The sequence below is a fragment of the Oncorhynchus kisutch genome, linkage group LG4, assembly GCF_002021735.2.
Source record: "Oncorhynchus kisutch isolate 150728-3 linkage group LG4, Okis_V2, whole genome shotgun sequence".
Lineage (NCBI taxonomy): Eukaryota > Metazoa > Chordata > Actinopteri > Salmoniformes > Salmonidae > Oncorhynchus > Oncorhynchus kisutch.
In genome coordinates, this window is record NC_034177.2 from 32,420,019 (window position 1) to 32,436,788 (window position 16,770).

The 16,770-nt window shown below is 43.2% G+C and overlaps 1 protein-coding gene across 2 annotated transcripts in view; it reads left to right on the top strand.

Annotated features, from left to right (window-relative positions):
• Positions 1 to 10,101, top strand: part of sema3d (sema domain, immunoglobulin domain (Ig), short basic domain, secreted, (semaphorin) 3D) — a 66,816-nt gene extending 56,715 nt beyond the window's left edge. For both annotated transcript variants that reach the window (XM_020480811.2, XM_031822836.1), the window contains one exon: positions 8,625 to 10,101. In XM_020480811.2, coding sequence (XP_020336400.1) covers positions 8,625 to 9,095 — 471 coding nt within the window. In that variant the 3' untranslated portion in view covers positions 9,096 to 10,101. The remainder of the gene's footprint in view (positions 1 to 8,624) is intronic.
• The last annotated feature ends 6,669 nt before the right edge of the window (positions 10,102 to 16,770 follow it).

The following is a 16,770-nucleotide window of genomic DNA, read 5'->3' on the forward strand; positions in this document are numbered from 1 at the left end:
TTCTTCTTGCCACTCTTCCATAAAGGCCAGATTTGTGCAATATATGACTGATTGTTGTCCTATGGACAGAGTCTCCCACCTCAGCTGTAGATCTCTGCAGTTCATCCAGAGTGATCATGGGCCTCTTGGCTGCATCTCTGGTCAGTCTTCTCCTTGTATGAGCTGAAAGTTTAGAGGGACGGCCAGGTCTTGGTAGATTTGCAGTGGTCTGATACTCCTTCCATTTCAATATTATCGCCTGCACAGTGCTCCTTGGGATGTTTAAAGCTTGGGAAATCTTTTTGTATCCAAATCCGGCTTTAAACTTCTTCACAACAGTATCTCGGACCTGCCTGGTGTGTTCCTTGTTCTTCATGATGCTCTCTGCGCTTTTAACGGACCTCTGAGACTATCACAGTGCAGGTGCATTTATACGGAGACTTGATTACACACAGGTGGATTGTATTTATCATCATTAGTCATTTAGGTCAACATTGGATCATTCAGAGATCCTCACTGAACTTCTGGAGAGAGTTTGCTGCACTGAAAGTAAAGGGGCTGAATAATTTTGCACGCCCAATCTTTCAGTTTTTGATTTGTTAAAAAAGTTTGAAATATCCAATAAATGTCGTTCCACTTCATGATTGTGTCCCACTTGTTGTTGATTCTTCACAAAAAATACAGTTTTATATCTTTATGTTTGAAGCCTGAACTAATCCAATTTCTAAATTTCTAATTTCTAAACTAATCCAATCTGTTAGTTATTAGATTTACTGCACCCCTCACTGAGATGGTTGTTCCAGTTTAGATGATCGGGGCAGTTTCTGTAGTCAGTCTTCCCTAGCCTGGCAGTATGCTGGTTGTGGGTGATTAACAATGCTTCTTGTTGGCTATCCTACCTCGGTCTTTAAACTAATAGGAAATACACATCACTTTGCGAACCACCATAATGTGACTTACAGGACAGATTTGGCCTGTAAACCAGGAGATTCCTAACAACCCTGTGTTAGGTTATAACTAGGCACTAGAAAAAAGGCCTTATAGACAGTGCATTTGGAAAGTATTCAGACCCATTCACTTTTTCCACATTTTGTTATGCTACACCCTTATTCTAAAATGTATTAAGACTACAAGCTCAAGTGCATCCTATTTCCATTTATCATACTTGAGGTGTGTTTGCAACTTGATTGCAGTCCACCTGTGGTAAATTCATCTGTAATCACTGCCAAATTATAAAATCGCTGCCAAATTATATTATAAATTAGCAAACATATTAAAAAAAAACTGTTTTTGCTTGATGAGGAAATAAAGTAATTTAATACATTTTAGAATAAGGCTGTAACGTAACAAAACATGGAAAAAGTCAAGGGGTCTGAATACTTTCCCAATGCACTGTAGGTAATGTATTGGCATAATTACATTTTAAAGCTTAATAAGGCTGGTTCTAGGAAGAACCCCCCTAACAATCATAGGGTTCTTGATAGAACCCTTCATAGAGGGTTTTAGGCAGAACCCTTCATAGAGGGTTCTAGGTAGAACCATATACAGGAGGTTCTTTGAAGAACACTACATAGAGGGTTCTATTTAAAGGGTTCTACCCAGCACCGAAAAGGGTTACCTGTAGGGACAAACTGATGAACCCTGTATGGTTCAACTGAGCACCTTTTTGTAGTATCAGTGGTGTAAAGTACTTCAGTAAAAATACTTCCAAGTACTACTTAAGTTGTTTTTTTGGGTATCTGTACTTTACTATTCATATTTTTTTACAACTTTTACTTTTGCTCCCATTACATTCCTAAAGAAAAGAATGTACTTTTTACTCCATACATTTTCCCTGACACCCAAAAGTACTCGTTACATTTTCAATGCTTAACAGGACAGGTTCAATTAACACAAATATCAAAATAACATCTCTGGTCATCCCTACTGCCTCTGATCTGGCAGATTCACTAAACACAAATGCTTCATTTGTAAACTATGTCTGAGTGTTGGAGTGTGCCCTTGACTATCTGTAAATAAATAAAAAACAATACATTTGTGCCGTTTTGCAATTACATCTACTTTTGATACTTAAGTATATTTTAAACCGAATACTTTTAGACTTTTACTCAAGTAGTATTTTACTGGGTGACTTTCACTTTTACTTGAGTCATTTTCTATGAAAGTATCTTTACTTTTACTTAAGTATGACAATTGGGTACTTTTTCCACCACTGTGTCGTAGGTAACAGTATATGCATCAGGTCTTCTCCTTGTTTGATGTTCGATGAGTAACTTTGTCTAAGACCTACACATTCAACTGTCAACTCTCTCCTCTGTAGAGCAGAGAGCCGATGACCAGGGGTCAAACACTAGTAACTTCAAGATGGAGAGGAGTGATAACGATAGTTGTGCAAAAACACAGCCCATACAATTATCCATATTTTTTCTCTCTCTTTCTCATGCTCTTCTTTCTCCTCTTCCTCCTGCCACCTCATCTATTCTCTTCTCTCCCTGAACTCACGGATCGTTATGAGGAAATAGAACCTTCCGGAACCCTTTCTCTGTTAGACACGTGGTGATTGACTGAGACCAGACACTGGAAGAACGAGAGAGAGCAAGAAACAGAAAGAGAGATGGAGATAGAGGAAAGGGTTTTATTTGTATTTTACATGGAAGATGAGGTATTTGAGGAGGTGTGAAGAAAAGAGAGAGAGAGAAAAAGAAAGATGGCGAGATACATGTGTTTGTGTTAGAGTAGTGGGTCTGGGAGGTGAGGAATCGAGAGAGGGACAGGGAGAGGGTGGGGGTGTTTTGGTAAGGAAAGGGGAGCAGAGCAACTCATTGAAGTTGACACTCATCCCCTTAACCAGATGACAGAGACTGGTCTAATCAACACCTTCAGTTATTACACCGTGTCCCTTCTACCTCCCCTATCATTCTCTTCTCATCACCCCTCTCCCCTCGCCTTCCTCCTCCATCATCTCTTCTCCCCTTGTTTTACTTCTCCTCATGTCCCGTCTTCCCTGTCACCTCAACCTTTTACCCCAGACCTTCCCTGCTTTCTTTATTGGCCATGTGTGATGTGAGTGTGTATGATTCTGAGTGTGTGAGTGTACATATGCATGTGTTTATGTGTGCCTCTACAAGGGAAACCATAACCCTGTCCTCCCCAGGCAGGGCCATGTGTTTGTGGGTTAGCAACACAATGGGAAGGAGGTTGCCGACAGAGATGGCCGCCTCGCTTCGTGTTCCTAGGAAACGATGCAGTATTTTGTTTTTTTACGTCTTTTTTCTTACATTGGTACCCCAGGTAATCTTAGGTTTTATTACATACAGTCGGGAGGAACTATTGGATATAAGAGCAACGTCAACTCACCATCATTACTACCAGGAATACTACTTTCCCGAAGCGGATCCTCTGTCTTGCCCACCACCCAGGACAATGGATCGGATCCCAGCCGGCGAACCAAAACAAAGAAGCCGTAAAAGGGGCAGACGAAGCGATCTTCTGGTCAGGCTCCGGAGACGGGCGCATCGCACACGGCTCCCGAGTATACTACTCGCCAATGTCCAGTCTATTGACAACAAGGTAGATGAAATCTGAGCAAGGGTAGCATTCCAGAGAGACATAATAGACTGTAACGTTCTTTGCTTCACGGAAACATGGCTCACTCGAGACACGCTATCCGAGTCGGTACAGCCAGCTTGTTTCTTCACGCATCGCGCTGACAGAAACAAGCATCTTTCTGGTAAGAAGAGGGGCGGGGGGGTATACCTTATGATTAACGAGACATGGTGTGATCATAACAACATATGGGAACTTAAGACCTTCTGTTCACCTGATTTAGAATTCCTCACAATCAAATGTCGACCGCACTATCTACCAAGAGAATTCTCTTCAATTATAATCACAGCATATATTCCCCCTCAAGCAGACACATCGATGGCCCTGAACGCATTTCATTTGACTCTATGTAAACTGGAAATCACATATCCTGAGGCTGCATTCATTGTAGCTGGGGATTTTAACAAGGCTAATCTGAAAACAAGACTCCATAAATTCTATCTGCATGTCGATTGTTCTACCAGGGCTAGCCAAACCCTGGAACATTGTTATTCAAACTTCCGCGACGCGGAAGGCCCTCCCCCGCCCTCCTTTCGGAAAAGCTGACACGACTCCATTTTGTTGCTCCCTGCCTATAGACAGAGACTAAAACAGGAAGCTTCCATGCTCAGGTCTGTTCAACGCTGGTCCGACCAATCTGATTCCACACTTCAAGATTGATTTGATCACGTGGACTGGGATATGTTCCGCATTGCGTCCAACAACAACATTGACAAATACGCTGATTCGGTGAGCGAGTTTATTAGCAAGCGCATCGGCGATGTCATACCCACAGCATCTATTAAAACATTCCCAAACCAGAAACCATAGATTGATGGCAGCATTCGAGCGAAACTGAAAGCGCAAACCACTGCTTTTAATCAGGGCAAGGTGACCGGAAACATGACCGAATACAAACAGTGTAGCTAATCCCTCCGCAAGACAATCAAACAAGCTAAGCGTCAGTATAGAGATAAAGTAGAGTTTCAATTCAGTGGCTCAGACACAAGAGGTATGTGGAAGGGTCTACAGTCAATAACGGATTACAAAAAGAAAATCAGTCCCGTCACGGACCAGGATGTCTTGCTCTCAGACAGACTAAACAACTTCTTTGCTCGCTTTGAGGAAAATACAGTGCCACTGACATGGCCCACTACCAAAACCTGCGGACTCTCCTTCACTGCAGCTGACTTAAGTAAAACATTTAAACGTGTTAACCCTCGCAGGGCTGCAGGCCCAGATGGCATCCCCAGCCGCGTCCTCAGAGCATGCGCAGACCAGCTGGCTGGTGTGTTTACGGACATATTCAATCAATCCTTATCCCAGTATGCTGTTCCCACATGCTTCAAGAGGGCCACCATTGTTCCTGTTCCCAAGAAAGCTAAGGTAACTGAGCTAAACGACTACCGCCCCGTAGCACTCATGAAGTGCTTTAAGAGACTAGTCAAGGTCCATATCACCTCCACCCTACCTGACACCCTAGACCCACTCCAATTTGCATACCGCCCCAATAGGTCCACAGACGATGCAATCACAACCACACTGCCCTAACTCATCTGGACAAGAGAACTACCTATGTGAGAATGCTGTTCATTGACCACAGATCAGCATTTAACACCATAGCACCCTCCAAACTCGTCATCAAGCTAGAGACCCTGGGTCTCGACCCCGCCCTGATCAACTGGGGACTGGACTTCCTGACGGGATGCCCCCAGGTGGTGAGGGTAGGTAACAACATCTCCACCCCGCTGATCCTCAACACTGGGGCCCCACAAGGGTGCGTTCTGAGCCCTCTCCTGTACTCCCTGTTCACCCACGACTGTGTGGCCATGCACGCCTCCAACTCAATCATCAAGTTTGCAGACGACACTACAGTGGTAGGCTTGATTACCAACAACAACGAGACGGCCTACAGGGAGAAGGTGAGGGCCATCGGGGTGTGGTGTCAGGAAAATAACCTTACACTCAATGTCAACAAAACAAAGTCGTTTTAGAACGACCCACGACATGTTTTATGAATGTGGGTGTTTTCACATATGCAGTACCTGTCAAAGGTTTGGACACACCTACTCAATCCAGGGTTTTTCTTTATTTTTACTATTTTCTACATTGTAGAATAATAGTGAAGACATCAAAACTATGAAATAACAAATATGGAATCATGTAGTAACCAAAAGAGTGTTAAACAAATCTAAATATATTGTATATTTGAGATTCTTCAAAGTAGCCACCCAATGTAGCCACAGTACTACTGTAGTCTGTAGTACTGTAGTCCTGTTTAAAATTGCGGATCTCAGTCCTCTTTAAAGTGAACTCTGGGATTGAGAAAAGCGAAGTAACTCAGTTATCTTTGTTTTCACACTGCCCTTGCCTTTTACTGAGGACTAAGCCAGTTCACTTCACTTACTTTGTGGTTCGAGTCCTCTTTGCATTCACATGGCTTTGTTTACAAAGGAGCCAATAACATTTTCCAACATTCAGTCAATGCACTCCGGGTTTTTACAAAGTGCAGGACAACCCTTTCCATCAGAATGTGTTTCCTACTTACATTTTGGAAGCTAATTGATTACAATTATATTGTTTTAACTAAATGCAATCAGAAGATTCTATTAACATATCAATATTATCGCTAACAGATTAAATAGCAGAAGAATAACTGCAGATTAAATAATGCTGTCATTGAACATTGTACATCCAATGTAGGCTTCTGCCACTTTAAAAGCTATAATTGATTTTGTCCCCTATGTTGTGATTCTCACCAAATATGTTGTTGTCTTCTCATACTATTCAAACCCCACTATTGAATAAACAGCGTATGAAGCTCTATTAGCCTATAGATCACATCTTGTAAATATTCTGAACCAAAAACAGCATGTTTTTTTCCGCAAACATCATCATCTTCTCTCTTTTGTGGCACTAATGTGAGGGTTTATGGCAGGGAAAACATTGTTGCAGTAGTCGAGCGTGGGGTGGGGGAATAATGACAACGGCCTTAAAAAGAGGGAACCAGACCACGGAATTCAAGTGAACAGAACTCAGACCAACGCTCAAGATGGTCTCAGTTCAGTCAGCTTTTGGGGCTCTTTTGAAGAGTCTGAGTTCCTGTGGAGTGTTCACACTGCACAAAAAAGTAAGCGAACCGAGTTCACAAAGTTCACTGAGTTCACAAAAATTGGCTTAAAAAGGGACCAAGTGTGAAAACACCCTAAAAGAAGTTTATTACAATCTGCTATAGAAAAATAAAATGTTGCACCAGTAATATGGGTCAAATCTTTTCACCTGGTTGGGCTACAAGCCATTTCTGCTGCAGTTGTGGTGCAACCATGACGCTATCGGATCTGCACTTGCTTTTCTCTCTAGGGTACTCAGAAACAATTGTACAGCAATACCTTATCATTAAAACTATTATAGTGTTTTCCTAGTCGCGCAGTGCTCCAAAACTGAAGCTCCTGGTCGCACAGCAAAATATTTTGCTGCCTATCCAAATTGGTCGCACTTTAGATCCCTGATACTGTATTTTGTGTGTGTGTGTGTGGTCTTACAGCTGGACTTGTCTGTTTTATTTCAACATTTCACTCTCCAGCCTTTCTCATCACACTTTCTCTCTCTTTTCCATTCCTTCCTTCTGTCCTCCAACTCATTCCGTATGTCCTCTACCTCTCCTCAATCCCTTCCTCCCTTTTAAAATTTTCACCCTCCGTTTCTTCAGTTTCTTAAACACACCCCACCTATCTCTATCTCTCTTCTTCTTCTCTTTCCATCATTTCCAATCCAGACCGTCTGTGACAGGAAGTACCTTGGACCAGCTGGTCCGAACACCTGCATATCAGTATCTGTTAATTCACTGTGTTTCATGTCCCCCATATCCGCTGAACACATCCCCTTGTAAAACTCAGCTATAAAACCAAAGAGCTGGTGTCTCCAAACGGTTGATTCAAACAAAACATACTCAGAATAAATGCAGAATCGTGTGAAACATACAGTACAGTACATTCCACTCGACTCTCTACAAACTACAGTCAGATTCCACCTGTAATGTATATACCTATAATAGCACAGTGCTAAACTCTAGAACCTCTCTATATGGGCCACCATGTCCAGACTCCAATCATAACCCAGCTGTACAGTCTGCTGCCTCTGGCTCAGCTACACATCATCAACATCAACACACACACACAGATCACACACACTAGCTGGCCAGAATGATCTCTTCCTCTTCACCGCTGGCAGGGGGGAGGTATGCTTTGAAACGTTCCCGCTTACTCCCTCTCTCTCTCTCACACACACAGAGCCCAGCTGTGTTGTTTTAGGCCGTGTCACCTGATGAATCACAGGGGATGTTTGTGGGCATGGAGGGAAGACGATTATCACGCTGCTACACTAGCACCACTGACCGTGACACACACACCTCTGACCCCATCAGTCGACAAACACCGCACCCAAACCTTTAATGTGCATCCTGTTTCAAGGGCCATTACCATGCTTAACACACCTTGAGTGCAAATTAGCTGTGTGCGTGAGTGAGGCATTGGTGTGTGACATGTTGTTGAAGGGTTACAGTCTGGTGTTGATGGGTCTGGTTTTCCCTGTTAGACCTGAGTGTTCGTTCATCCAGATATAAGATACGATAATTAGGTGTTCACATTTGTCCTATTTCACACGTACACGTGAATTGGATTTGATTTTCTTTGCATATCCCACTCCTCCTGAGAGTGGGGTCAGAGCCAGGGATCCACCATTGTTGACGGCGACCTTGGATTAGGGTTAGGTGGCTTGCTCAAGGGCACATCAGCAGATTTTTCACCTAGTCAACTCAGGGATTTGAACCAGTGACCTTTCTGTTACTGGTCCAACTCTCCTAACCGTTAGGCTACCTCATGCCCGTATCACACATTCCACATGTTTCATTATCAATGTTGTTCTGCGTATCTCCCTGTGTTTTCTTGGTTGTTAGGCTAAAAGTCTGTCTAATGTTTCATTCCTATCGTTGTCTTTATAGAGTACTACAGTATATGACTGCTTATAGCAAGTGTACTCTCTCATCTCACCCCCTCTCCTAGGTGAGGCCAGATGACAGAGTGGTCCTTACAGACCGTGGATTTCTCATCCGCTCTCTCCATCCTGCCGACGCTGGCGTGTATGTGTGTGTGGCACAGGAACACACTCACTTCACACACACTTTGCTCCGCCTTACACTTCGTCTCATTCCCTACGGGCATCTGGATGGGCGGACCAAGCCCAGCGAGGACCCCAGCGTCGAAGTTCGCCCCGGGACTGAGTCTCGTCAGCGCTATAAGGATTATCTGCGTGTGATGAGTTCTCCCATTGGCTCGCTGGAGGACTACTGTGATTCCTTGTGGCTGGAAAAGAGGCCGACCAATAGGAGAGGGGGGAGAGGGCAAGGGGCAGGAAAATGGAAACACATCCAGGAGCTGAAGAAGAGCAGGAACAGACGACACCATGGAGAGAGGGGTGCAGAGAGGGATAAAGAGAAGGATGGCGAGAGGGTAGGGCAGTGGAGGAGTGGATGAAGTGTTGAGGGTAACAAAGAGGAGGAGTTGCTACTGAAACAGCAGTAGCTAAAAGTGTAATCAGTCAAAATATTAGGGGAGACCATCAATGTTTATAGGTGTAAGAGGGGACAATAGGGAAGATGATCATGTTTAGTTGAGGGACAGTTATAACGACATGGGAACTGGGATCCTGCAGTTGATAATATGGACCACGATAGACACTTCTTACAGAGGTATAATCTTCTTTCATACCAGTCAAACACTCATAGGGCTCACGGTAGGCCTGGCTTCTCAAACTACACTACCCATGATCCCTATGGCTGTCTCAATAGTGTCTCAGTGCCTTTACTGACGTATCAAAGTAACCTTATTTAAGAAGGGCTGCAGCTAATGTCAAAAGTTATTTTAAATTCCAGCGAAAGTTTAGACCTTGTCTGCCGAATTTGGGACTTTGGAGAGTGTTTAGAATCATTCTGTTTTGATCGTAGTACACGTCAACGATGTAGTTGTACATTTAAGGGGAACATCACTGCAATCACTTTGCCTTAGTTGTCAAACTGATATTGGCTACACTTGCTACAAACAACATTTTTGACAATTTGAACTAACGCCCTTGCAAGCTAGCAAGCATTATCTAACTAAGCTGGCTTTCGGTGGGGGGTTAGGTTTGTTCAAAGTCTAAGGTATAATCCCCAGAGTGTGACATGGCCTTGACATTAGCTGCATCCCTTCTAGCCATAACTCTATTTTAGCCGAATGAGACGTGCCCAGAGCTCAGTGTTTTGTGTCTTAATCAGATGCATTCATGTTGAATGACTGTAAATACTTCTATAACATGTACAGGTGAAACTGCATGCTCTAGTTAAGCTTAGATAGGACATATTCTACTGCTACTATGATAATCACATTATGTCTAGAATGAACAAAGAATCATATTTTTGTACAAAGTGAATGCTTCTCTTTTTGTAGGTAGATTTATTTTGGTAGAGTCTGAAAGTTCTGTAAATAAACTATTGTCTTATAATTTCTCATGGATGAGTATGGGGGAGAGAGAGAGAGAATGAGAGAGAAATGAAAAATGCACAGTAAGTTTTTTTTTTACAGCAGTGAACTTTGTTTAGCTCAGTTGGTCCAGTCCTGATATAGTAACAGCAGCTGTACACACACAAACACACACACACACACACACATACTGATTACACACACTGATTACACACACTAGCTGGCCTTAATGCTTGGGCCAGAATGATCTATTCCTCTTCAAAGCATGTCAGGATGATCCAGTCCCAGCTGGTCGTAGATGCTGAACAAGGAGAACTGCTTGTGTACGTGTTTGTGTTTGTGTGTGTGTGTGTGTGTGTGTTTTCCATGGGAGATAAAGCTGATGAACAGGAGAGGTTGGTTTGCCAGTATTGGGCTGATTGGACAGACTCTATGTAACAGTATAAATCCCAAGGTGTTTTTGGTTTTGAAAAGTTTTTGTATACTCTTAGAAAAAAAGTTCTATGTAGAACCATACAGGGTACATCAGTTTGTCCCATAGGTGAACCCTCTTTGGTGCTGGTTTGAACCCGTTAGATAGAACCCTATATGTAGGGTACTTCAAAGAACCTCCTGTATATGGTTCTACCTAGAACCCTCTATGAAGGGTTCTGCCTAGAACCCTCTAAGGATTCTACCAATAACCATTTTATACCAAAACCATAGGTTCTACTGAGAACCCTTTTATCTTTGGAGGGTTCTTCCTTTATAAATAGTTAGCCTTATTAGCCTTTAAAATGTAATTATGACAATGCATTACAGAAAGTGCATTCGGAAAGTATTCAGACCGTTTGACTTTTTCCACATTTGGTTACTTTACAGCCTTATTCTAAAATTGATTCAATTCAAATTGTTCTGCATCAAACTACACACAATAGCATATTAATTAAAAATAAACAACAGAAATAACTTATTTACATAAGTATTCAGACCCTTTGCTATGAGACTCGAAATTGAGCTCAGGTGCATCCTGCTTCCATTGATCATCCTTGATGTTTCTACAACTTGTTTGGAGTCCACCTGTGGTAAATTCAATTGATTGGACATCATTTGGAAAGGCACACACCTGTCTATATAGGGTCCCACAGTTGACAGTTCATGTCAGAGCAAAAACCAAGCCATGAAGTTAAGGGAATTGTCCATAGAGCTCCGAAACAGGATTGTGTCGAGGCACAGATCTGGTGAAGGGTACCAAAAAATGTCTGCAGCATTAATATTCCCCAGGAACACAGTGTCCTCCATCATTCTTAAATTGAAGAAATTTGGAACCACGAAGACTCTTCCTAGAGCTGGCCACCCGGCCAAACTGAGCAATCGGGAGAGAAAGCAATGGTCAGGGAAGTGACCAAGAACCTGATGGTCACTCTGACAGAGCTCCAGAGTTCATCTGTGGAGATGGGAGAACCGTCAAGAAGGACAACCATCTCCGCAGCACTTCACCAATCAGACCTTTCTGGTAGAGTGGCCAGACGGAAGCCACTCCTCAGTAAAAGGCAGCCCGCTTGGAGTTTGCCAAAAGGCACCTAAAGACTCTCAGACCACTTGACCCCTCTGACGTCAAAAACTTCAGACAGGAATCCCTTCTTTCTTTTCTTTTTTGCAGTAGTCCACAAGTGCCTGAATTAGGACCTGTGCTGCTTCCTGTGTGAGGTAGGGTCAAACTCTACATTGTCTAGGGTCACGTCAAGGTTCTTTGCACTCTGGGAGGGGGACATTATGGAGGTTTTGGAATGGGCAGGCCTTCCCTAGGAGGAAGAGCAGCTCTGTCTTGTCAAGGTTGAGCTTGAGGTAGTGGGCCGACATCCAAGCTGAGATATCTGCCAGGCATGCAGAGACATGTGTCCCCACCTGGGTGTCAAAAGGGGGGAAGGAGAAAAGTGGTTGAGTGTCATCCACATAGCAATGATAGGAGAGACCATGTGAGTATATAATGGAGTGGAGTGACTTGGTTTATAAAGATAAGATGAGGCCTAGAACCGATCCCTGGGGGACACCAGTAGTGAGAGTACATGGTGCAGACACAGATCCCCTCCACGTCACCTGGTAGGTGTGGAATGCCAGGTAGGATGCAATCCAAGAGTGTGCAGAGCCTGTGACGCCCTGCCCTGAGAGGCAGGAGAGGAGGATCTGATGGTTCACAGTGTCAAAGGCAGCGGATAGATCTAGGAGGATGAGAACAGAGGAGAGCCCCCATGACACAGAGAAGAGCAGTCTCGGTTGAGTAACCCATCTTGTTAGGGTCAAGAAGATATATATATTTTTTTATTGAACCTTTATTTAACTCTGAGAGATAGTGAGAGAGGTGGTCAGAGACAGCATGCTCAACTTGTTTTGGAAAGAAAAGAAAGAAGGAATACCGGTCTGAAGTTTTTGACATCAGAGAGGTTGAGTGTTGGTTTCTTGAGGAGGGGAGCAACTCGGGCCATTTTGAAGTCAGAGGGGACGCAGCCAGTTGTCAGGTATGAGTTGATGAGGGAAGTTAGGAATTGGAGAAGGTCTCCAGAGATGGTCTGGAGAACAGAGTAGGGGATGGGATCAAGCGGTTAGGTTGTCGGAAGGCCGAACCTCACTAGTCGCAGAATTTAATCTGGAGAGAGGGGAGAAAGAGGCCAAGGCATAGGGTAGTTCTGTGTGAGTGGGACCAGTGGACTCAATAGGCTGAGTAAATGTTGTCAACCTTCTATTCAAAGTGGTTGACAAAGTTGTCTGCAGAGAGTGAAGAGGGTAGGGAAGGGGGTGGACGTTTAAGGAGGGAGGAGTAGGTGGAAAAGAGTTTCCTACAGTTAGAGGCAGAAGCTTGAAATGTAGAGTGATAGAAATTGGCTTCAGCACTTGGATACAGGGAATGAGAAGGTAGAGAGGAGGGAGTGAAAGGATGATAGGTGCTCTGTAAGTTTAGTTTGCCTCCATTTTGGCTCAGCTGCCCACAGCCCTGTTCTGTAAGAGACTGAATGGCAGCATAGGCTGTGTTTATGCACACACTCAAGCAAATGTTCATATTGATAAATCTCCCACTTTGAATGAAGTGTTTCCCCTGCATGGGTTACGAGCAGATTTGTGCTTACGAATGACTGATAAATGAGGCCCCAGGAGTCTAAAAGAGTTAGGCTATTTAGTGTTGTATTTTTGAATATGTTGTGTTCTGGCTTTTAGTGTAATTGTTACATATTGATGGCAACCTTGACATAAATCTGACAACGAAATTCACTGTGTATCACTGTGTAGCACACAGGAAGGACAACAGTGGGATCACACAATTTTTTCACTCTCTTTAAATTGTACTGTAGTTGTTGTATGGCATTTAAAAATCCAACAGATGTGACTTATATTGCTTGGTGTAAAAGGTTTTCCTTCTCCTTTCCGCTGTGATTTCTCTCTCTGTCCCATAACAAGGATGATGAATATTTCAGCATGACTGTGCGTTGCGTTGAGAAGCTCTTCTATCTTGGCCTATTGTTTATTTAACAGTCAGAGGAACAGCACACAAAGGAGCCAAACAGGACACATGCCTTAATCTGCCCGTTATAATGTTCACACACATTGTTAATGATTAGCATGTTCACACAACTGTTAACACGATACTACAATGTTTGATTGTTAGCATAATCTCTGTTTCTTGGTTGTTTTCGTCGTATGCTTTCTGAGGTTCTCAAAAGAGCACAGAAATCACTGGGAGAAATCCCGCCTTTGTTTCTAAATGTTTAATACCCTCTGATGATCTCAAATATCCTTTAGTATGGGATTGTGTTCCAGTCATACCCATGGCACCCACTACTTCCCCACCCACCAACCTCCCACTCAGTCAGTTAGCCCACTGAATAGGGTGAGGTGAGAGGGGTGAGAGAGAGAGGGGGAGAGAGAGAGAGAATCCAGAGTCAACAAGCATAGGGCCATAAAGTGATGGCTTATTACTGTGTGCTCCAGTAATAAATGTGGTGAGAGGGGATAGTTACCAGTTGGCATAGACAGCATCAGAAGATCACTGAAGGGAGAGGAGAGGATGATGTGTGGTTAAGGCAGGCATAAAGGGGTGAGGAGTATGGGTGAGAGGGAGTGAGAGAGGTCTCTACAGGGGTAGAAGAGGGGGGCAGGGAGGGGTAGAGGGCATTGGCAGGGCACAGTCAGGGAGCAGGGGTCTACAGATCTGGACAGGCGGAAAACTGCCTGCTAGTTAGGCTCCCCAGGATCTGGATACCAGACAGCCATTACCAGTTTCCAAATTAACAGCCAACCCCCACTGGTATGCGCTGCTCTGTGGCCATTTTTTTTTTACATTAACCCGTAGCCTGCAATTTCCATACACTCAGCAAAAATCTAATTAACATAATAACAAAATCCCCATCAAAACCTGTCTGTATAAATAGAGATATCTGTGTTGCATGGGCTAAGTCTCAATCCACTGCATCCACCAATATCAACCGTACACATCTGCAGTTAAAGGTGGCAGAGCTAGAGCAGTGTTTGTCAGACCATGAGAAATCCCGAATATCGGTCTGGCCTACAAAGTATTATGTCCACTCTATTGAAAGATGAGACTCTCATGAACACGATGGCGCTCTAGGATGCCCACAAGCCTCATCTGAAGCTCCCCGGTACCAGTTAATAAAATTAATGGAATTATACAGTGTATTTAGAAAGTATTCAGACCCCTTGACTTGTTCCATATTTTGTTACGTTACAGCCTTATTCTAAAATGTTTTATTTTTCTCATTAATCTACACACAATACCCTATAAATTTGAGCAAATTTTACATAAATATTCAGACCCTTTGCTATGAGACTCAAATTTGAGCAAAGCTGTATCCTGTTTCCATTGATCATCCTTGAGATGTTTCTGCAACGTGATTGGAGTCCACCTGTGGTATATTCAATTGATTGGACATGATTTGGAAAGGAACACACCTGCCTATATAAGGTCCCACAGTTGTCAGAGCAAAAACCAAGCCATGAGTTCAAATTAATTGTCCGTAGAGCTCAGGATTGTGTCGAGGCACAGATCTGGGGAAGGGTACCAAAAAATGTCTGCAGCATTGAAGGTCCCCAAGAACGCAGTGACCTCCATCACTCTTAAATTGAAGAAGTTTAGAACCCCCAAGATTCTTCCTAGAGCTGGCCGCAAGCTTACGTTTTGGCTTCTGATGAGGTATGACGGTTGAACCAAGCTCATTAGGTATTTATAAGTCATATTCTTCAAGAATCAATGGGTATACAGTGCAGTGAAAAGTTTGGACACACCTACTCATTCCAGGGTGTTTCTTCATTTTTACTATTTTCTATATTGTAGAATAATAATGAAGACATAACATTTATGAAATATTATGAAATAACACATATGGAATCACAGCAAGGGAAGTGTATTGTCACTGATTGCAGAGTGAAGCTTTAGGGTTTCATGGCCTATACACAGGATGTCCACCAGTGGCGCCCTCGTACTCTCATCCATTAGGATTGACTGAGTGACTCCTCTGTGGCTCAGTATGATCCTTTATCAAGCACCAGTAGTATCTCTCTGCTTTTCTCCCATTCTTCTATTTCCTCTTGGTGAAATACACTGATATGAGTTTGATTGTGTGTTCTATTGCAGCCTTCTTTAGATGGAACCTTCCCAGTGGATTGGTCAGGGTGCCACAGCGTTTCGTGCTGCTATGCATGACTAAAACAACCCAGTCTATCTGTCTCTCTGTCTGTAGCTTATTGCATAAGAGAGGTCAGTAAGTAAGGGCAACTGGCCCAGACAGACAGACCGACAGACAGACATAAGCAAAGATGGTTTGTACTTCTGTATTTTGTATTACACTGAGCTGAACTACAAGACACTTTCCAGAGCGGTAATTTATTTATTCAAAATGCAAAATATTTGCTAAACTATTTTATTCATAGCGGTTCACCATTTTGTGGCCCCCTTTCACTCTGCATTGGAATCAGTCTGATGGAACTATGGTGTGATTAGAGCATCTGCAAAATGAACTACGTATAAATGTATATGTAAAAATGAGCAAAGCAGGCCGAGTATTATTCTAATGTGCTCCGCCACAAAAAAAAGGGTAATAAAAATACCCAGTGGGCTTTGCAGTTCATTTCGATATGTTAATTTTCACATACCAGTATACATTTATCCAGAGTGACTTACTGTCAGTACATTCAACATTAGGTAAATAAACAAACAACATATCACAGTCATAGCCAGTAAAACATGCCTGTAACCGTTAACTCCTTTGTTCCTCTGGTGAGGTAAAGGTTAATCCAGGCCCTGCAGTGCCTAGCTCCACTCCTATTCCCCAGGCGCTCTCATTTGTTGACTACTGTAACCGTAAAAGCCTTGGTTTCATGCATGTTAACATTAGACGATTCCTCCCTAAATTTGTTTGTTCACTGCTTTAACACACTCTGCCAACCCGGATGTCCTAGCCGTGTCTGAATCCTGGCTCAGGAAGACCACCAAAAACCCTGAATTTTCCACCCCTAACTATAACATTTTCCGACAAGATAAGAACTGCCAATGGGGGCAGAGTTGCAATCTACTGCAGAGATAGCCTGCAGAGTTCTGTCTTACTATCCAGGTCTGTGCCCAAACAGTTTGAGCTTCTACTTTTAAAAATTCACCTTTCCAGAAACAAGTCTCTCACCATTTCCGCATGTTATAGACCACCTT